We start from the raw sequence: 20,412 nt of genomic DNA, 5'->3' as shown, positions 1-20,412 counted from the left end.
AGACACTTTAATGAATGCAAAAGTATGTTGTATACTTCCTTGGAATTTTGGATTTAAGCCTGCATCTGCTCCCTACAGGTGTCTCAGTAGTAAAGAATCCACATGCCAATGCAGGAGATCCAGGTTCGATCCTTGGGTTGGGAAGATCTCTTGGAGGAGGAAATGGCAGCCCACTCCAGTATTTTTGCATGGAGAATCCCATAGACAGTGGAGCCTGGTGGACTACAGTCCACAGGGTCACAAAGAGTCGGACATAACTGAGCATGCATGTGTGGCTATCTCCCTGCCAAAGATAAATCTATTTAGAATGTAAAAGCAGACTTGCTTTAAAAGGTAATGTTTAGGGAAAATTAATGCACATTAAAGATTGAGTAGATGACAAATGACTAAAACGTAGCAACAAAAACCTGTTTTATTTTTCCAAATACAGATACAGAAGTTTGCGTGTTTTGCAAATATTGCTTCAAAGCAACATTTCTATATACAGCGCCTTCTGTTCTAACAGCGCGTAAACATAGATATGTATCCACAGTGCAATGTTGGCTCATCAAGGGTCCACCTTGCATACACTCATCACTTAAAGAAACAAAATGATTAGTCAAACCAGAACTGTTTTTATCAAGGCAATTTTTTTTTTTTTATAGGTGGATAGTTTTTCTCAAAAGAAAACTTAGGTAGTGTACATATTTCTAAATGGTAACAGTAATATTTGCAAAGAACAGTTTCCAGTGCTCCAGCTTGGGGTTAATTCAACTTGACCAAGGAATTGGGGGTGGAGCCCCTCAACATGGCTTTAAATTAGGGAAGCACACTGAAGTCATCAGAACTTCGGAGTCATCCCCGCTTCCCAAAGGACAAAAGTCACAATCAATGAAAAGGGATTATTTCCTTTACAAAAAGCATAAAATAAACCCAATAATGACCACTTGGTAAAGTTAGGGTAACTCAGTTTCTTCTTCCATCTTGAAAAAGACGTGAGATTTGACAACTGTTACAGCTTCCCCAGAAGTGATGGTCAAATGTGTTTTCAGGAAAGAAAAACCAGTAATTTAATAATATTAATACAAGTCACTGTACCTCACAGTTGTGGCTACAGAAAATCATCCTGTTTCTTCCCTTTGCGGACAAGCATCACACAGTTCTTAAAATGTGGCCATCTGATAAATTACACAAAATACAGACAGATGCCATGCACACTCCTTGAGCGTTTCTTCCCACACCAAAAGTACTAACGTTAGCAATGGGAAGCAACCTCATAGAGGAATTGTGTCAGCTTTATCACAGATGTCGTAGCCACATGTATTCTCTCTGATAGATAAGCTCCAGCAGGTCAACTTGCCCTATATTCATTTTATATCAAATGGTGAATTAAATCACTAGACAAAGCATTCCCTGAAACATCTTGGTACAGAGGCCCTTGTGACCACAATTACCTGTGCCGTAAAGCCTAACCATCCCGGAGGTCACCGGAGATCCTGTCATTGCTATTGAGATATTGGCTACTTCACGTTTACATAGTAAAGATTTGCAGCATATAACATTATAGATCCATAAACCCAGAATTAACTCATGAGTGTTAATGGACAGCTGTGCTTTGATTTTTGCCTTTAGTGATAGGAAAACTAAATGGTAAAACGGGTCATTCCTCAAAGCATGGAACAGTTTCTTTAACTTTACCTAGTAAGGAAAAAACAAAACAATTACACGTGGAACCGTAACCTGCGAGAATAACAAACATTGTCTCCAAAGGTACAAATTGTACCTGGACCTTAAGCAGCATAATCACCTTGATCTCACAAAATAATACAAACAGGAAATTTAAAGTGTTAAAGTATATTAAAAACAATTCTGAAAATGCTGACTACTGAACATATACCCTTCAGGGAAGGAGAAAAGCGGCAGATGTAGAATCTGGTTTCTCTACAATATAAAATAAGGTCATCCCCCAAACCACATCTTTGTAGCAAATCTTTACAGTGAAAGAGTTCAAATTTGGGAGAACCATTTTGGGGACATTAAATAGAACTGATAAGCTGTCAATATTAAGAAGTGGGTAGAAAATGCTGTCCTTCGGGTTCCAGACCCTGTCTGCTTCCGTTTGGGATTCCTCCTAGATTCTTATGACAGTGAGATTCTACTTCTTCCACAGGCTGTATGGGTTCTGCAATGAAAGACACAACCCAGCCAATTCTGGGGTGAACCCCGGTACCATGAAGTCATGCAAGAGAGGTGGTGAGAAAGTGAAGAGTTCTAGGGAGAAGGCAGGCCGGCCCAGGCCTCCACTCCTTCCCAACCTCCACACAAGGGTGAAGTCACGATATTCCCACGAAGTTGGAAAAATGAAAATGATGCCTGCTGCCTAAATTCATGCCAGGCAGAAACCCAGAAGGCTTGGCATATGCCCCAACCTGACAGAGAAGTCAATTAAATACGCTGCAAGTTGAATTTACAACTGTTTCCGACTACACTTTTTTGGCTCTCATTCCATTTATCATCAGTGGCACGATTTCAAGTGAAGTTTGTGCAAAAAAGACTCACTCTCCATTCAACAATGTGCACAGAAGAAGGGAATCCCAAGAGTCTATCCGCTACCTTCCTGGTAGGCTTCGAGATCAGAGTGCCCTCCCTTCCAGCAGCCAAAATGGCCTCTTTGTCCAAGTCCATCACACCCCTGCCCAGATCCCTGAAGTCAGTCGGTGTCACGTGCATTCGGCATGCTAGGTTTATTTATTTAAATACGTGAAGCTCCTCCTGCAGGTGCCCCAGGATTGTGCCCCCATTAGTCTGGGGTGCCCAGTTTCATGTTGAACAGCAGAGTGCGACCTGCTGCACCTTGCCCAGGTCCGTCAGCAGCTGCTTGATGCAATGCTTGAGCTGCGGAAGCCTGGCCAGAGGCTCTGGGGGCTCCAGTTCCCCAGTGTAGTCCAGCCAGCTCTCCAACACTGTGGGCAGAAGAGAGACAGGACCTGGTGAGTTTCCAACACTTGATTTGCAAGAATGTCAGCACTTTATCTCATCTGACCACTAATCGGGGGTGGGGGAGTGGCAGGGAGGGGAGGCCATTTCAGGCAACACTGACTCATCACCCTCTCTGGGAAGTACTACTCCTCGGACAAAGTTAAATGCTGTAGAGCAGTGCTGTCTAATAGAAGTTTCTGTGATGATGGAAATGGGCTATGTCTGTGTTGTCTAATACCGCCACTACCCATATGTAGCTACTGAGCGTTTAAAACATGGCAAATGCAACTGAGAAACTGGGTTTAAATTTTATTCCATTTTAATTAGCCACACATAGCTAATGACTATTGCGTTAGTCTATAGTCTAGTAGGCTTTGAAATACCCACCTTTCTCAGTGTTACTGCCCCACCTTCATAGTGAAAGTGAAGTCGCTCAGTCATGTCCAACTCTTTGCGACCCATAGACTGCAGTCCACCATAGACTGTAGCCTACCATGGACTGTAGCCTACAAGCTTCTCCATCCATGGGATTTTCCAGGGAAGAGTACCTTCATAAGGCTTTCCCATATTGAAAATCAGAGAGCCTGGTGTGTTAGCCTTCTGTTAAGAAAAGTGACTCTAACAGAACTTGAAAAGGTCTATTTTTATCTCCATAAATTGATTTGTTTCATATTGATTCCTAGCATGAGTAGCACTAAATACTCTGATTTCATTTCCTAAATATTTAATGTAAGATGACCAGGTAATAAGTTTCCCAGGTGGTGCAGTGGTAAAGAATCCACCTGCCAGTGCAGGAGACAAAGGAGATACAGGTTTGATCTTTGGGTCAGGCAGATCACCTGGAGGAGGAAATAGCAACTGACTCCACTATGCTTGCGTGGGAAATCCCATGGACAGAGGATCCTGGTAGGCTACAGTCCATGGGGTCACAAAGAGCTGGACACTACTGAACATAACCAGGTAATAACAAACTTGATTACTATTAGCTCAATATCTAAAAAGCTGTCTTGCCTCTGTGAGCAGGATTTTTCTATAGAAAGATATTTATTCTTTCCCAAGCCACTCCCTTAAGCTCTGGCGTTTGGGGAGAGGTCATCCAGGAACCCTGATTCTTTAACAAAAGCCACCCCCAGCCTGCCTGTAGTCTTTCTAGTCTGTGCACCAACCTGTACTGAGAACTTTCTGGACCCTCAAGCCAGAGGTGCAGAAAGAGGAAGACCATGCAGGGCCTGTTCCTCAAGCAGTCTGCAGCCTTGCACACACTCCTCTGCCCTCTTCAGACCATCCTTCAGCTTCCTGCCCACCTTTCTAAACCCTTTGTCCCCTGCAAGCTATTTCTCAGGGAACCCTACCCCACTCTATAATCTGAATCCGGTCCCTGAGTCACAGGTGCTATGCTATCACTGGCTCTCCTTTAGAGCACTTATCTTGGTTTGTAATTAAAAATAATATGATGGGGCTGCCCTGGTGGTCCAGCGATTGAGAATTCACCATGCAATGCAGGGGATACCAGTTCCATCTCTGGTGCAGGAAAATCCCACATGCCACAGGGCAACTAAGGCTGGGTGCCACAACTACTGACTCTGCGTTCTAGAGCTTGTGAGCCAGAACACCAAGCCCGTGTGCTGCAGCTACTGAAACCCCAGCACCCTAGAACCCATGCTCTGCAACAAAAGAAGCCATCGCAATTGCTAAGCATGTGTGTGTGCACTCAGTTTGTGTTATATCTGACTCCTTGAAACCCCATGGACTGTAGTCCACCAGGCTTCTCTGTCCAGGGAATTTTCCAGGCAAGAATATTGGAATGGGTTGCCGTGCCCTCTTCCAGGGGAATCTTTCCAACCCAGGGATAGAACCTGTGTCTTTTATGTCTTCCTATATTGGCAAGCAGGTTCTTTACCACCGAACCACCTGGGAAGCTCACAATTGCTGAGAGGCCCCTGCTAAAGCCACTGGAACTACCTCAGATCTGGTTCAGGCTCACCTAAGATGTCCCCCAACACCTTGGTGACCCAGTAGGCATACACAGGGAGAAAGAACCAATCAGTGTGCAGACTAAAAGAGTGTAGCCCAGAGGTCCCCAAACTTTTGGCACCAGGGACCAGCTTGGTGGAACACAATTTTTCCATGGACAGGGGTGGTGAGGGGGGCAGATTTCAGGATGATTCAAGCACATTACACTTATTGCACACTATTTCAAATCTAATGCTGCCCTGATCTGACAGGAGGTACCACCAGTCTGAGGCCCAGAGGTTGGGGACCCATGGTCTAGGCCACTCATAGTCTATGAACTTGGTTAGGAGTAGTGTTTGGAGCCGCTAAGGGGGAAGTCTTCTCTCTAGATCTGCAGAAATGAAGACCAGACACACAACTGCGGGAGCCAACAGCACCTCCTCTGGACCCCAGCATCCAGCCAGCCGGCCTTCTCTCCACACCAGGTGCTGGACCATAACCCCAAGTTTTTCTTTTAAGGAAGCTCAATGGTATAATGACTGCAAACAAGGCAGAAGGTTATAAGAATAAAGTTTCATTTCAAATACATTCCCCGAGACCATCTAGATAGAGACCATCTAGATAAGATAACATTAAAATATATATATATATATATAAAATCCTAAAATATTCAGTGTTTTCATGGTCATTAAATATCTTTATCTTTTAGTTTTATAAGACTGTTCACACAACTACATAAGTTATTAAGTAATGGTTAAATACTCAAACAATAACACTTGTTAAAGTATAACCAGTCAATATAACAGCTTATTAGATTTTTTAAAAGGAATATTATATACAAATTCCTATAAAAGCTCAGTTTATCTTGAGGTATTTAGATGAAATGAAGATAGTAGAAATAAAATGGGATTTTGAAGAATCTTAATTAAATACAATACAAAGTCTGTTTACGTGAATAAAGTCTTTAAACTTAAAATTGATTTTCTTAATTCCAGTACCTCTCAGGGCCTGGAATATAAGAATACAGACAGAATATATGGCTCCAAATGAGTAAGACACATAAAGAGCCCTCTGAAAGCCCAGAGAAGGGAGTTTAGGCTTCTCATCCTGGCCTGGCCACACTGTCCACTCAGTGAGCTCAGGGCTGGAGCAGCCCACGCTGGGCGGAAGGGGTACATCGGTGATTAAGTAGGTAGGCTCTGACCTCTCCCCTAGGGACAGGATTCTTTGGCAACAACAGAACCTTCGCCTTTTTTCTACGGTGCCTGAGCTCTTCTCAGGGACCCAGAGTCAATTCCACAATTTTCAGTCCATCATTGGATCCCCTTTCAGCTTTCTACTAGCAAGGTTTTCCATAGACTTGGCATCTGTTATAGTTCTAAGGAGCTCAAGGAAACCTTTTAGGAGTGAAGAGAGACAAAAACACTCTAGCTTTCAGCAACACCCTCACAATGGACCCTGGACTGGCCTGCCATCCCCAGTTCAGCAGGTTTGCCTCTGGAGCAGGCCAGGAAGCGTGAGGGCACATTAGTCTTTGTCCTCCAACAGGGCCATTCCTTTCCCAGTCAGCCACCTCTTACCATCCTGCCTCAGTCACCCCTCCTGTAGCAAGAAACACAGCTCTCTCCAAAGGCTCCACTTTAGTCCCTGGAGCTCCAGGAAGCCTTCCTGTTCTCGCTTCCCCTCTCGAGAGCTGTCGTCCTCTAGCCCGACCTCACCCACACCCTGTGACCTTTGCTTACATAACACATGGGATTTTTCTTCTGAGTTATTTCATCCCCAATTATAGTAATAATAGCCTAGCTATCCTCAGAGTCCTCAAACGAAACATTTATACCTTAATCAGGCTTCTTTCTAAGGATGAAAAAATAGTAATAATACTTAGGAAATAAGAGAACAAGAAATAAGGAAGTCTGTCTTCAAAAACCAAACTGACAACACCCTGGGGAATCAACATTTCAGTCTTCCAAGCCCATCTGATAACTTAAAATCTGGGAGACATATCTGGGGGCAACATAAATGACTCAGTCAAGTTCTAAAATATCTGCTGATAAAGAGGAGAAGTCTTCATTTTAGATTTTAGGAAAGGCTGAAATAAAAGGGGTTTTCAGATTAATCCTCAGACATCCTAAAAGCTCAAAGCATCCAAGTATCAGTTCCCCACAGAACTCGGTCAGCAAAGATCGGCTCAGAACACACACTGCCCACCAGCAGAGTCCAGCTGCTCCTCTGCACTCTTTCCTGGGCAGAAGGGACTGGGAAAGTGAGGCAGGACCCCTAACATCACACAGCTCTTAGAAGTGCCCAGTCGATACTGAAAGTCAAACTTGGCCATCTTGAGGGGAGAATGGAGATGAGGGGACTGACAGAAAAAGAGGCAAGATCACAGCTATCCCTAGAGAGCCAAATCAGAGGGTTCAGAAAGCAGCTCCTCCTACTGGCCCACAGAGCCTGCCAAGGACGGGGAACCCAGGAGGGAGCCCTACCATCCAGCTCCTTCTCGATGGAGTCCATCCTGTGCGTGACTTCGTCCTGAAGGGATTCCACGTGCGTCAGCAGGTTAAACTGCCACTGGTGCTGGGAGCTCAGCACCCCTTCTCCCCCTCTGTCCAGCAGCTTCCGGGTGGGGGCTGCCTCAGGCAGGACCTTTTTGGAGACACAGTCCCTCACCTGGGGGTGCAAGAACATCAGAGTTACCGGACGGAGCAGCTCCCAGCCCTTTTCCAACCAGCCAGTGTTGGCAGCCATTTGAGAACCCAGTTGCAGTTCGAATAGTCCAAATTGCTACCTCCCTGCCTCCCTCCTTCTCTTTCAGGCACCGGGCAGAAGTGGGCCTGCTGTACCAATAACAACCACCTCAGGGCCGCGCAGACCCTCTGGCTCGGAGGCTCCCAAGCTGCTTCCCAATGAATGCCCCAATGCCTAAGGCCTGAAGCAGGCCTCACAGAACCACTTCCCGAAACCTGGGATCAGAGTAGAGCAGGGCAAGTGTGGACGAGTGTCAGTATGTGAGTGTTCGTATGTAGACAAACTAATTTTAAGTCCTAGTTCCATGTCTTGCTGAATGCATGCACCTGGATGAGTTACTTCACTTCCCTGGGCCTCTGTTCCCTCATGGGAAAGAAGTAGTAGTAAAACCTACTTTCAAAGTTCATGAGGATCAAATAGGATAATGTGAATAAGACACAGTGCTGGCCTGTGGTCAATCTGCCAGTCATGAAAGAGATTTTTAACTCTAGCTGCCTTGTTTAGGCCCAGGACTTCTTGATTTTTTTCATCATGTTTCAGGTGCCTCTAGGCAATTTGCATAATTTGCACGACCACAGACCTTTTCTGGGGTTTGTGACTGCAACCCTTCATTCATTGATTGGAAATGAAATAGGTTCTAGTTGACATCTATGGAGGAGTGACTGTGTGCGGAGCCACGTGCTAAGAGCTTTTCAAGGTGTGCTGCGCAGTAAACTGAGAGGTCACCATCAACAGCTTCACTTGGCAGGGGGGTGAAGAAACACCTCTGAGGAGGTGAAGGGACCTGCTCAGAGTCACAGAGCAAGTGGCAGAGTCCAGACTTGAAACTGGATCTGCCTCCAAAGACTGTGTCCTCACCAGCCTTACCCAGTCCTGCTTAGACCCTGGCAAGGACACAGGCTGAACAAGGTATAATGCCCACCGCTAAGGGGCTTCTAATCTAGGCTACTCCCCCTCGGCGAGAGGCAGCGATGGGCTTAGGGTGGTGATATCACCCCACACAGTGAAGTCTGTGACAGTAAGTATGACAAGGGTGGGGAAGCTCTCATCACCCAAACCCTCACTGACAACTGAGGATGGGAAGAATGAGACTAGGGAACACTGGCAAGAGAACACACAGGGCTCCAGAAGAGAAGACTTGAGTAAAAAGAACCTGTGAGTAGCTCTTGGGAAAACTGATAAAACCAGCAAACATTTGGACAAAATGGACTGTTCTTACACCAGGGCTGCAAAGTTAAAAGTAAAGTTGTCATAGAATGGTACCGAAAAACTTACTCCTGACAAAACACTTGATTCATTCTTTGCTCTTGCTAAGGATTAGCACCCAGATGCAAAGATAAATTGCACTGAAGGAAAAAAACCTCATTTTCCTAACTTATTTTCATTTGTCAAGTTCCAATCAATTACCCTTTTCTTCTGGCTGCCTCCGACCTCTCCACCCCCACCACCACTGACTCTGCCATTTTGCCGACATTTCCTAGAACCAACGATATTTGGGGTTTAAGTGGGCTTTTTTTTATTTGTACTCATTTTAAAAGACAAAAAAAAAAAAAAAAAAAAAAATATGATAAACGGATTTATATGCAATTTTAGAATAAACACACACAAAAAAAAAGAATAAACACAACTCTATCATAAACATCTTCCACTGAACATTTAGCCCTGGGAGGAGAAGGTACAAGCTCTCAAACAAGAACAAGCGGGCCAGTACCTTTGGGGAACTGGGTTTGGGGTCACTGTCCCCTCTGTTCCTGTCTTGGTCTAGAGGCCAGCCCAGGCGCGGAGACAGGGAATCATCACCGTTCTCGTGGCGGGGGCTGACAGCGTCGTCGAGGGCAGAGCGCCGGGTCTCCACCACTAGCTTCTGTTCCACAGCCGGGTAGTAGGTGCGGGGCTTCTGGTAGCAGTGCTCGCTGGTGATATAGGACTCCTCCACGGAGGGGGGCAGGGGCAGGGGTTTCTCCACTGCCCCGTTCAAAGTTCTATAGCTTGGGGCTTCCTCCTTGCTCTTGGCTTCAGTGACACGGATGTGTTTGGAATGAGACCGCCCCTCCGCCATATGCTGCTTCCAAGGCTGGCACCACAGCTGCAGGTCAGGATGCCCCCGGCTTCTGTTGGGAGGGAAAATACTGAAAGGGCTCTAACCCTTCTAACCCTAACCCCTGGGACTACCGCAGGGGCTTCCTACACTAGGGGGAAGACCTCCCACCTGGGCCAAGTGGAGCAAGCCACCAAGAGGTACTGTAGATTCATAGCCTCCGAGGAGACCACTTTCAGGCAAGCTCCTGCTGTATCACTCACAGTGAGCAGGACTGGACTGGGAGTCAGAGGACCTGGCTGCATTTCAGCTCAGCCGCTGATCACAGTGCAGCTGAGTCGAGTCATTCAGCCAGCCTCGTTCCCATTTCCTCCTCTGCAAAACTGGCTAACCCTTTGTCTGCCAGCAACTACTGAGTTTAAGTGAATTAATTTGAACAGAAGTCCAGTATTTTGTTGGCAGTAAAGAGCTCTTCAAATGTGACTTACTAAAAATAAACTTAACTTAGGAATAGACAGCCATGATAATGCTGCCATGCCATGGCATTCAATTATACAAAACCCAATGAATGCTTCCCTGGTGGCTCAGACAGTGAAGAATCTGCCTGCAATGAGGGAGAACTGGTTCAAGTCCTAAGTCAGGAAGATCCCCTGGAAAAGGAAATGGCAACCCACTCCAGTATTCTTGCCTAGAGAATTCCATGGACAGAGGAGCCTGGTGGGCTATAGTCCATGCAGTCGCAAAGAATCGGGACACAACTGAGCAACTAACACCTTCACTGATGACCCAGGAGGGAGGTGGTAACCAAAAGTCATCAAGGCATAAGCCATTAATACAAAGTGTTTTGTTTTTAATATTTATTTACTGGTTTGGCTATGTCAGGTTTTAGTTGCGGCACTTGGGATCTCCTGTAGCGGCACACAATCTCTTTAGTTGTGGAGCATGGGCTTAGTTGCTGTGCGGTATGTGGGATCTTAGTTCCCTGGCTAGGGATCAACCCAAATCCCCTGCATTGCAAGGTGGGTTCTTAACTACTGGACCACCAGAGAAGCCCCCTTAATAAAAAAAAATTTTTATTTGACTATGTCAGGTTTTAGTTGCAGCATGCAGGACATTTAGTTGTGGCATGAGAACTCTTAGTCATGGCATGTGGGATCTAGTTCCCTGTCCAGGAATCAAAACCAGGCCCCCTGCACAGGGAACACATAGTTCTAGCCACTGGACCACCAGGGGAAGTCCCAATAGCAAGGTTTTTCAACATTCTTCAAAAATCTTCTGTTCTCCCCATTCCAAAGAGGATAATTTGTTATTAAAGAAGGACTCTGATCCCTTTCTGGCCAGCAGACACCTCTGAGAATCTCTGCCTATGTGTATATATGTACATAAAACTCTGTGTATGACTATAATCATTCACTGTCTGAAATCTGACACAAGAGGTCTTTTAATTTACCAACTCATAACCACTTGTATAAAAGAAAAAAATAGAACAGAAAATACTAGACTGCACCATTCTAAGAAGAGGTGTTTTGTGAAATTTTAGTATGCTTTGTACATGTGATTAAAAATGTATTTCTTTGGACAAATTCTTAGAAAAGTGTAACTTTCCAAAACTGAACCAGAAAGAAATAGAAGATCTTAACAGACCCATCACAAGCAAGGAAATCGAAACTGTAATCAAAAATCTTCCAGCAAACAAAAGCCCAGGACCAGATGGCTTCACAGCTGAATTCTACCAAAAATTTAGAGAAGAGATAACACCTATCTTACTCAAACTCTTCCAGAAAATTGAAGAAGAAGGTAAACTTCCAAACTCATTCTATGAGGCCACCATCACCCTAATTCCAAAACCAGACAAAGATGCCACAAAAAAAGAAAATTACAGGCCAATATCACTGATGAACACAGATGCAAAAATCCTTAACAAAATTCTAGCAAACAGAATCCAACAACATATTAAAAAAATCATACATCATGACCAAGTGGGCTTTATCCCAGGAATGCAAGGATTCTTTAATATCCGCAAATCAATCAATGTAATATATCACATTAACAAATTGAAAGATAAAAACCATATGATTATCTCAATAGATGCAGAGAAAGCCTTTGACAAAATTCAACATCCATTTATGATAAAAACTCTCCAGAAAGCAGGAATAGAAGGAACATACCTCAACATAATAAAAGCTATATATGACAAACCCACAGCAAGCATCACCCTCAATGGTGAAAAATTGAAAGCATTTCCCCTGAAATCAGGAACAAGACAAGGGTGCCCATTCTCACCACTACTATTCAACATAGTGTTGGAAGTTTTGGCCACAGCAATCAGAGCAGAAAAAGAAGTAAAAGGAATCCAGATAGGAAAAGAAGAAGTGAAACTCTCGCTGTTCGCAGATGACATGATCCTCTACATAGAAAACCCTAAAGACTCTACCAGAAAATTACTAGAGCTAATCAATGAATATAGTAAAGTTGCAGGATATAAAATTAACACACAGAAATCCCTTGCATTCCTATACATTAACAATGAGAAAACAGAAAGAGAAATTAAGGAAACAATACCATTCACCATTGCAACAAAAAGAATAAAATACTTAGCAGTATATCTACCTAAAGAAACAAAAGACCTATACATAGAAAACTATAAAACACTGATGAAAGAAATCAAAGAGGACACAAACAGATGGAGAAATATACCGTGTTCATGGATTGGAAGAATCAATATTGTCAAAATGGCTATACTACCCAAAGCAATCTATAGATTCAATGCAACCCCTATCAAGCTACCAACGGTATTTTTCACAGAACTAGAACAAATAATTTCACAATTTGTATGGAAATACAAAAAACCTCGAATAGCCAAAGTAATCTTGAGAAAGAAGAATGGAACTGGAGGAATCAACCTGCCTGACTTCAGACTCTACTACAAAGCCACAGTCATCAAGACAGTATGGTACTGGCACAAAGACAGAAATATAGATCAATGGAACAGAATAGAAAGCCCAGAGATAAATCCACGAACCTATGGACACCTTATCTTTGACAAAGGAGGCAAGGATATACAATGGAAAAAAGACAACCTCTTTAACAAGTGGTGCTGGGAAAACTGGTCAACCACTTATAAAAGAATGAAACTAGAACACTTTCTAACACCATACGCAAAAATAAACTCAAAATGGATTAAAGATCTAAATGTAAGACTAGAAACTATAAAACTCCTAGAGGAGAATATAGGCAAAACACTCTCTGACATAAATCACAGCAAGATCCTCTATGACCCACCTCCCAGAATATTGGAAATAAAAGCAAAAATAAACAAATGGGACCTAATGAAACTTAAAAGCTTTTGCACAACAAAGGAAACTATAAGCAAGGTGAAAAGACAGCCCTCAGATTGGGAGAAAATAATAGCAAATGAAGAAACAGACAAAGGATTAATCTCAAAAATATACAAGCAACTCCTGCAGCTCAATTCCAGAAAAATAAATGACCCAATCAAAAAATGGGCCAAAGATCTAAACAGACATTTCTCCAAAGAAGACATACAGATGGCTAACAAACACATGGAAAGATGCTCAACATCACTCATTATTAGAGAAATGCAAATCAAAACCACAATGAGGTACCATTACACGCCAGTCAGGATGGCTGCTATCCAAAAGTCTACAAGCAATAAATGCTGGAGAGGGTGTGGAGAAAAGGGAACCCTCTTACACTGTTGGTGGGAATGCAAACTAGTATAGCCGCTATGGAGAAGTGTGGAGATTTCTTAAAAAACTGGAATTAGAACTGCCATATGACCCAGCAATCCCACTTCTGGGCATACACACTGAGGAAACCAGATCTGCACCCCAATGTTCATCACAACACTGTTTATAATAGCCAGGACATGGAAGCAACCTAGATGCCCATCAGCAGACGAATTGATAAGGAAGCTGTGGTACATATACACCATGGAATATTACTTAGCCATTAAAAAGAATTCATTTGAATCAGTTCTAATGAGATGGATGAAACTGGAGCCCATTATACAGAGTGAAGTAAGCCAGAAAGATCAAGACCAATACAGTATACTAACGCATATATATGGAATTTAGAAAGATGGTAACGATAACCCTATATGCAAAACAGAAAAAGAGACACAGATGTACAAAACAGACTTTTGGACTCTGTGGGAGAAGGCGAGGGTGGGATGTTTTGAGAGAACAGCATAGAAACATGTATATTATCTAAGGTGAAACAGATCACCAGCCCAAGCTGGATGCATGAGACAAGTGCTCGGGCCTGGTGCACTGGGAAGACCCAGAGGAATCGGGTGGAGAGGGAGGTGGGAGTGGGGATCGGGATGGGGAATACATGTAAATCCATGGCTGATTCATGTCAATGTATGACAAAAACCACTACAATCTTGTAAAGTAATTCGCCTCCAACTAATAAAAATAAATGAAAAAAAAAAGTATTTCTTACTGTGGGATGTATGTTTTTTGAAGTTTAAATGCCACTACTCTGGATAAACTTCACCATTTAACATTTTGTTCACCACCCAGAGCTTCCATTATAACCTTTAATCGTTATATGAAATGAAGAAAGAAAGGAAAGGAAAAAAGGATACAGGAAGAAAAACCGGGCTCCCCAAGTAAGGCAACAGGTGAGAAGACAGACAGGAGCTACTCATGTTTGGTTCACAGATGTGTAGAAACGCGTGGGGATCCTGCCAATTGTCACAATGACTACTGATTGGCACAAATGGACTTCTGGTACTCAGTTCATTGAATTCATGAATCCTAAATATCTTGTAATGCTTGGTACAATTCCACGCATATAAAGAATTATGCCATGATATAACTATATACATTATCTTCACCAGTCTGAACTGAGAATCACTGAAACCGCATCAGCAGGAACTCTCCAGCAACTCCCACATAGAGGTCCCCTCACCACCACCAACACGCACACACACATGCCTTCCTGAAGCCTTCCTATAGAAATGGAATATGTCATAACTACGACAGCATGGAATGAGCTTACAGAACCTAAAATTCTGCTCATGAGGGGCTATAACTACGCTCACTCAGCTCTCCCACTCCAGCAATCCCCAGTACCACTCCCATCCACTGAAGGAGGAGAGGAGACGACCAGCATCGAGGCAGTCTGGGTCCCTGGCCACCTCCAATAGGGTATTGCAGTCTGTACCAGGACCCCAGACATGCCTCTGAAATCATAACTGCAACAGAGGAAATGGGAGTCATTGTTAACTTTCAGGTCTACTGTAGTCTGAAATCTGTTCACCTGGAGCACATAAGCCACAGTATGAACCTGTTCTTGCATGAAAATTGCAAAAATCTTTGCCTCCTCCCTCCTATTTTCACCCTCCCGGCTAAGATCTGAAGCCCCAGCTACTGATAACCCTGGCCTTTCTCAGTAAGCCCTGTCGATCATGAAGAAGGTATGCACATTCATGCCTGTTACTTTTTAAATGACAACAGATGCTCTGAAGTTACACCCGGTTTTACTGTTTGCCTCTGAAAATGAATCCACTAGGTTGCTTAGGAACAAACTTTCTGAGAATGAAGACTGTGAGCCTGTGATAGCAGAGACTATCCAGGTGTGCAGAGACAGGGACCACCTGCCCATCTCCCATGATCTCTTCCACCTATAATGACTAACAAGATCTCCTGATGCTCTCTCCTGACCTGCTTGGAGAAGTCAGGTTTTAATTCCAGTACAAAGTCACTGCTACAAAGATGAAGGATCTCAACGGGAATTCGAAAGGAACAAAGTTCTGGAATATGGGACACAGCTGGAGCACTTATATTTCCGTGAGCAGAAAGAAAAACATCTAATTGAACCCTCAAATGAAAAGAAACGCAGCAACATGTACAATTAGGATCTGAGGTTTCTGGGCACCTTCCATCTGTCTCAGCCAATTTCTGGCTTCTCATTAAGAAGAAATTCATCTGGCTTACATGAAGTCTTCTGATTTTATAAAACGTAAGGGAACACCCAGTCTACAACATCCTAAACAGGGGCTGTTACAGTAATGGCTAACTTCCCCCGGTAACTATCCTTTCCTTCTCTTCTACCCACCTCCACCCTCACTCCTGGGTCTGTGCAGGGAACACAGCCACCTGGCTGGCCTCTTGCAGTTAGGTGTGTCCATGAAACCACCTGTTCCCCCTCCTGGGGGTTAGAGCAGAACTGAGGTACAGGTTTGACTGCTTGGATGAGATAGGTGAGATTAAACCCAGTGGGATGCCAGAGCAATAAGACAGAAGGAACCCAAGTCCCCAAGTCCATAGCTAGCACCATGGCAAAAGGCCACCTACCTGGCCTGGGCTCCTGCCTATCTCTGCTTTATGTGAGAAAGAAAATTCCATTATGTTTTGCTCTTTATGTTTTCGGTCTTTCTTATAGCAGCTTGGCTCTTACCCAGATCAACACAGACCCTTGCTGAATGTGCTCTGCTCAACCACTTCTTGCCACGCCAGTGCTGGAAGCCAAGTCTCCGTGCACTAGAATGCAGGAGAAGGCAGACCCTCATTCTGTCATCTCCAGGCTCTGACATTCTACTTTACCTAACATAGGAGGGCTCCAGGACTAATGAGCACCAAAGAAACCTTGTCAGGCACTGGCCCATGGGGTCTAACGCATGTGTGGTATAGAGTTTGCACTGTTGATGACTTCATTAAAATGGCGCTCTATAGGCAGGCTCATGGGAGAACTTAAGGATTCTATCCCTGCCATATCCCTACCACCAAAGGAAAATTCACAGACCCACTGAGGAGAGGCAGTTAAGAGAGATAAGGACAAGGACCTAACGGGAGCTGGGACCTGAATTGTAGTCCTGGAAACCAAGGAAAGGGGCTGTCCCACTCAAGGCCCAACTGCCCTATTTGGTAAAGTGGAAGCACATTATAAAAGCCAATAGACCCCAATATGAGTTACATTTCTTTCTCAGAGCTTACGTGAACTTGGGTCATCTGACACATAGAATCTAACCACAGAAGGAAATTCACACTCAATTTCACTCCAAATTCTAGCCATTAAAAACCAGAAGTCCAGCTCCAAAGGGCATAAAACTTCTTCATCTGAGCAAACTATCAAGAGATATATTTACTGAGCAACCATTATGCTAGAGAGCAGGCCTACCAACAATGTCTCTTCCAGCAGCTTTCAATTTTACTTTGTTTACCAATCAAGAATGTTTAGGATGGGAGTTCCCCAGTAGCCTAATGGTTAGAATTCTGGGCTTTCACTGTTGGGGCCCAGGTTCAATCCCTGGTCAGGGAATAGAGATCCCACAACTGCACAGCAAGGCCAGAAAAAAAGAGAAAAGAATATTAGGATGAATGGATAAACAAAATATGGTATTACAAATAATGGAATATTATTTAGCCTTAAAAAGGAAGGAAATTCTGATGTAGGCTACAACATAGACAAGTCTTAAGGCTGTTATGCTAAGTGAAATAAGCCAGTCACAAAAGGACAAATACTGTTGAATCCTATTTATATGAGGTTCCCAGAGTCAAATTCATAAAGACATGAAGTAGATCGGTGATTGTCAAGGGCTGGGGGAGGGGAAGTGGAGAGCAGTTGCTTACTGGGTACAGAGTCTGCTTTACATGACACAAAGAATTCTGGAGACTGGCTGCAACAGACTGAATATACTTAACACTGCTGAACTGTACACTTAAAAATGGTTAAGATGGCAAACTTCATATTATGTGTGTGTGTGTGGTCAGTTGTGCCCAATTCTTTGCAACCCCATGGAGTATAGCCCATCAGGCTTCTTTGTCCGTGGAATTTTCCAGGCAAGAATACTGTAGTATTCCTTCTCCAGGGATGTTCCCACCCCAGAGACTGAACCCACTTCTCTTGGACCTCCTGCACTGGCAGGCAGATTATTTACCACTTAACCACTGGAAAGCCCCTATATTATGTACCTTACCACAATTTCTAAAAAAACAAAAAACTCAGAATGGTACAACAAAACAAAAAACCAACTAAACTATAACTACACACTGCATATCTTGATTTAGTAGTGTTTGCAAGGGTATATACATGTGTCAAAACTCAACAAACAAATGTTCTGTGATGACCTAGAGAGATGGGGTGGGGGGTGGAAGGGAGGTTCAAAAGGGAGGGGACATATGTATACTTAATGCTGATTCACGGTGTCAAAGCAATTATCCTCTGATTAAAAACAAATTTTTAAAAGATGAATATTTAAAATGGGTGAGCTTAATTATATGTAAATTAAACCTAAATAGAGTTACATTTAAAAAAAATGCTTATCATGTCACTGAGAATTTTTAATACAGGTCTCAAACTCACTCTTTTCATCACCGGTTTTGTGGCTTTCCAGGTTCTCACATTCACCCTGCCCTCTGCCCATGCGAACTCAGACTCAGCCCCAGAGCGGCAGGTGCCACACTTACTGCAAGATGCTCATCTTGAGCTGCAGGCCGTGCAGAACCTCGATCACTCTCTGTACGTCGCCGAGAAGCTGGTGGGTGGCCATGATCTTCTTGGCGTTCTGGTGGGAATAGTTCTCTTCTAAAAATGCCAGGCCATGCATGTGTCCCCTGCTCAACCACTCCTTGTCATACCAGTACTTGAAGCCAGGCCTCTGACCTACAGCAGTGACAATGAGAGAGAGTTAATCCTTGGTCTGAAGGAAACCCAGACCATTTCATCATCGCACAGTTATCACACAAACTACTGCAAGGATGGACTGGTGTTTACATGTGTTCATTCATTCATCCAGTATACATTTACCTGGTACCTACTATATGCTGGGCTCTCTATAAGGTGCTGGGATAAGGTAGTGAGAAAGGTTTATTAATGTCCTGATCTCTGCAACTGGCCAGAGGCAGAGTGGGAATTTCTCATTCCCTCTCACACTTAAAACCTTCAATGACTTCCTACTATGAACAAAAGAAAACCCAAAGCCCTAACTCTGGTCTAATGAGGCCTGCAGGACCTGGCTCCTCCCTCCCCTCCTTGCCTTACCCTTTCTGGAACACATCAAGCTCCTTCTGGTTTTAGGATCTCTGCTCCAGCACCCCACCCCCACATGTCTAGAGCACTATTTCCCAAGATCTTTGCAGAACTGGCTCCCCACTGCCTCCTCAGACAGGCCCTATGTTACCTCCGAAAGTAAGACAGCCTCTTTGGTGCCTCCCAGTCATTTCCTATCCGAGGGCTTTTGCCCCATCAAAGTATTCATCCCTACCGAATATGTTTTTGTTTATATGACTTATTTTGACATCTGTTTCTGGCCCCAACCCCACTAAGAGCCAGAGTAGGAACTGTTTTGTTCATGGTTATATCCCCAGTGTCTAACAAAAGCCATCTTGAATGAATTTATCACCTGGAAAGATGCCCCAAGCCCCCTCCAACTGTCACCTACCACCTAACTGAACGAACAGTCAGGCCCCTGCTCCCTTCTCTGGATGTCCGTTTCCCACCTGTTAACAATGACAGATGAACTGAATAGCCTCAGTGGTTCTGCTCATTACAGGGATCCTTGGACTGAAAACACAACCACGTACAACTTGGCAGTTTCCGATTGCAAAAGCCCAGGGAACAGCTTCCAATCAGACTGCTGTTCACCTCTCAATAGGTATTAAAAACCGTAAAATAATCAATCCTTATCAAGGTCCTTGGACTCTTTCTGGCTTTACTAAGACACATGGTGGGGATGCACCTTCACTCTGTTAAGTAACCTTTAAAGAAGAGCTCTGTTAGGTTAAATTTCTGGCTCAAAGACACTGCAGAATCAAACACAGACAGTAAATGTGACAGCCACTGAGTGCTCAATTAGAGGAATCTACCCCCAGTCTTGGCAATTTAGTTATAAAAGTCCAGAAAGTGCTTAGGGATTGATGAAGATGCTGTATATGATTTCTTAAAAGGAAAAAGTGGAAGAAAGAGTGAGAGACAAAGTAGACAGAAGAGATTTTTAAACAAGGCCACAAAGGAGCCCTGGGGACTCTGTGTGGAGCCTCAGCGGCTGTCAGAGGTGGCCTGAGCAGCAGGATTCAGAGCAGCATTACCGGTTTGACAAGACAAAGGTCAAAGACACCAGTTCTCATCTTCTATCTGTCACTAACTGAGTGATCTTATGCCAATCATGCCCCTTCTGGGCCTGATGCTTGCCTGTTAAATGTCAAGGATAAACTAAGAGGTCTCTGAGATCCTGCCCATTAGTTATATTCTATGACTCATGGACTACTCTTCTGACCATGTTCTTTCCTTGGGGTAAAGGGAAAAATAGAGGCAGATTGCTCTCTGCCTATAGACTACTCTAGCACAAGAAGACACAGTGTCACAGTAGACCTTATCAGGCCCCAGGGGGGCCTACTTGCTGGAAAAGAAAAGAACTGTGGTAGCCCTTCCTATATAACCAGCAAAATCAAGAGAGTTAGTCCCACAAGTCAGTTCTAATTCCAATTTGCTTCACGGGATTAGGAAAGTCATTTGTATCCCCAGGCATCATTTTCTTCCTCATAAGCAAAAATATAGGACTAGGAGCTCCTACCAGAGCCATCTCATTGTTACTAAAAGGAGTAACAGAAGCAGAGGCCCTCAAGCATTGTCTAGCTGTAAGGGGATCATGGGACTGGACCCAAGGGGAGAGACCTCACAGCTGATGAATGGAGACAATGTCCCCACCCCACTGACAGCAAGACAAGAACTGCACAGATTTATAA

The 20,412-nt window shown here is 43.9% G+C and overlaps 1 protein-coding gene across 7 annotated transcripts in view; it reads right to left on the bottom strand.

The window, feature by feature from the left end:
* Positions 1 to 394: 394 nt before the first annotated feature.
* Positions 395 to 20,412, bottom strand: part of PHF20 (PHD finger protein 20) — a 135,480-nt gene continuing 115,462 nt past the window's right edge. For 6 of the 7 annotated variants that reach the window (XM_043478670.1, XM_043478675.1, XM_043478674.1 and 3 more), the window contains 4 exons: positions 18,136 to 18,331; positions 9,371 to 9,788; positions 7,398 to 7,581; positions 395 to 2,942 (listed from right to left, as the gene is read on the bottom strand). In XM_043478670.1, coding sequence (XP_043334605.1) covers positions 2,800 to 2,942; positions 7,398 to 7,581; positions 9,371 to 9,788; positions 18,136 to 18,331 — 941 coding nt within the window. In that variant the 3' untranslated portion in view covers positions 395 to 2,799. The remainder of the gene's footprint in view (positions 2,943 to 7,397; positions 7,582 to 9,370; positions 9,789 to 18,135; positions 18,332 to 20,412) is intronic. The other variant, XM_043478673.1, reaches the window with a different exon arrangement.

This window comes from Cervus canadensis, chromosome 10 (assembly GCF_019320065.1).
Source record: "Cervus canadensis isolate Bull #8, Minnesota chromosome 10, ASM1932006v1, whole genome shotgun sequence".
Classification (NCBI taxonomy): Eukaryota; Metazoa; Chordata; class Mammalia; order Artiodactyla; family Cervidae; genus Cervus; species Cervus canadensis.
This window is presented reverse-complemented; position numbering and strand designations above follow the sequence as displayed.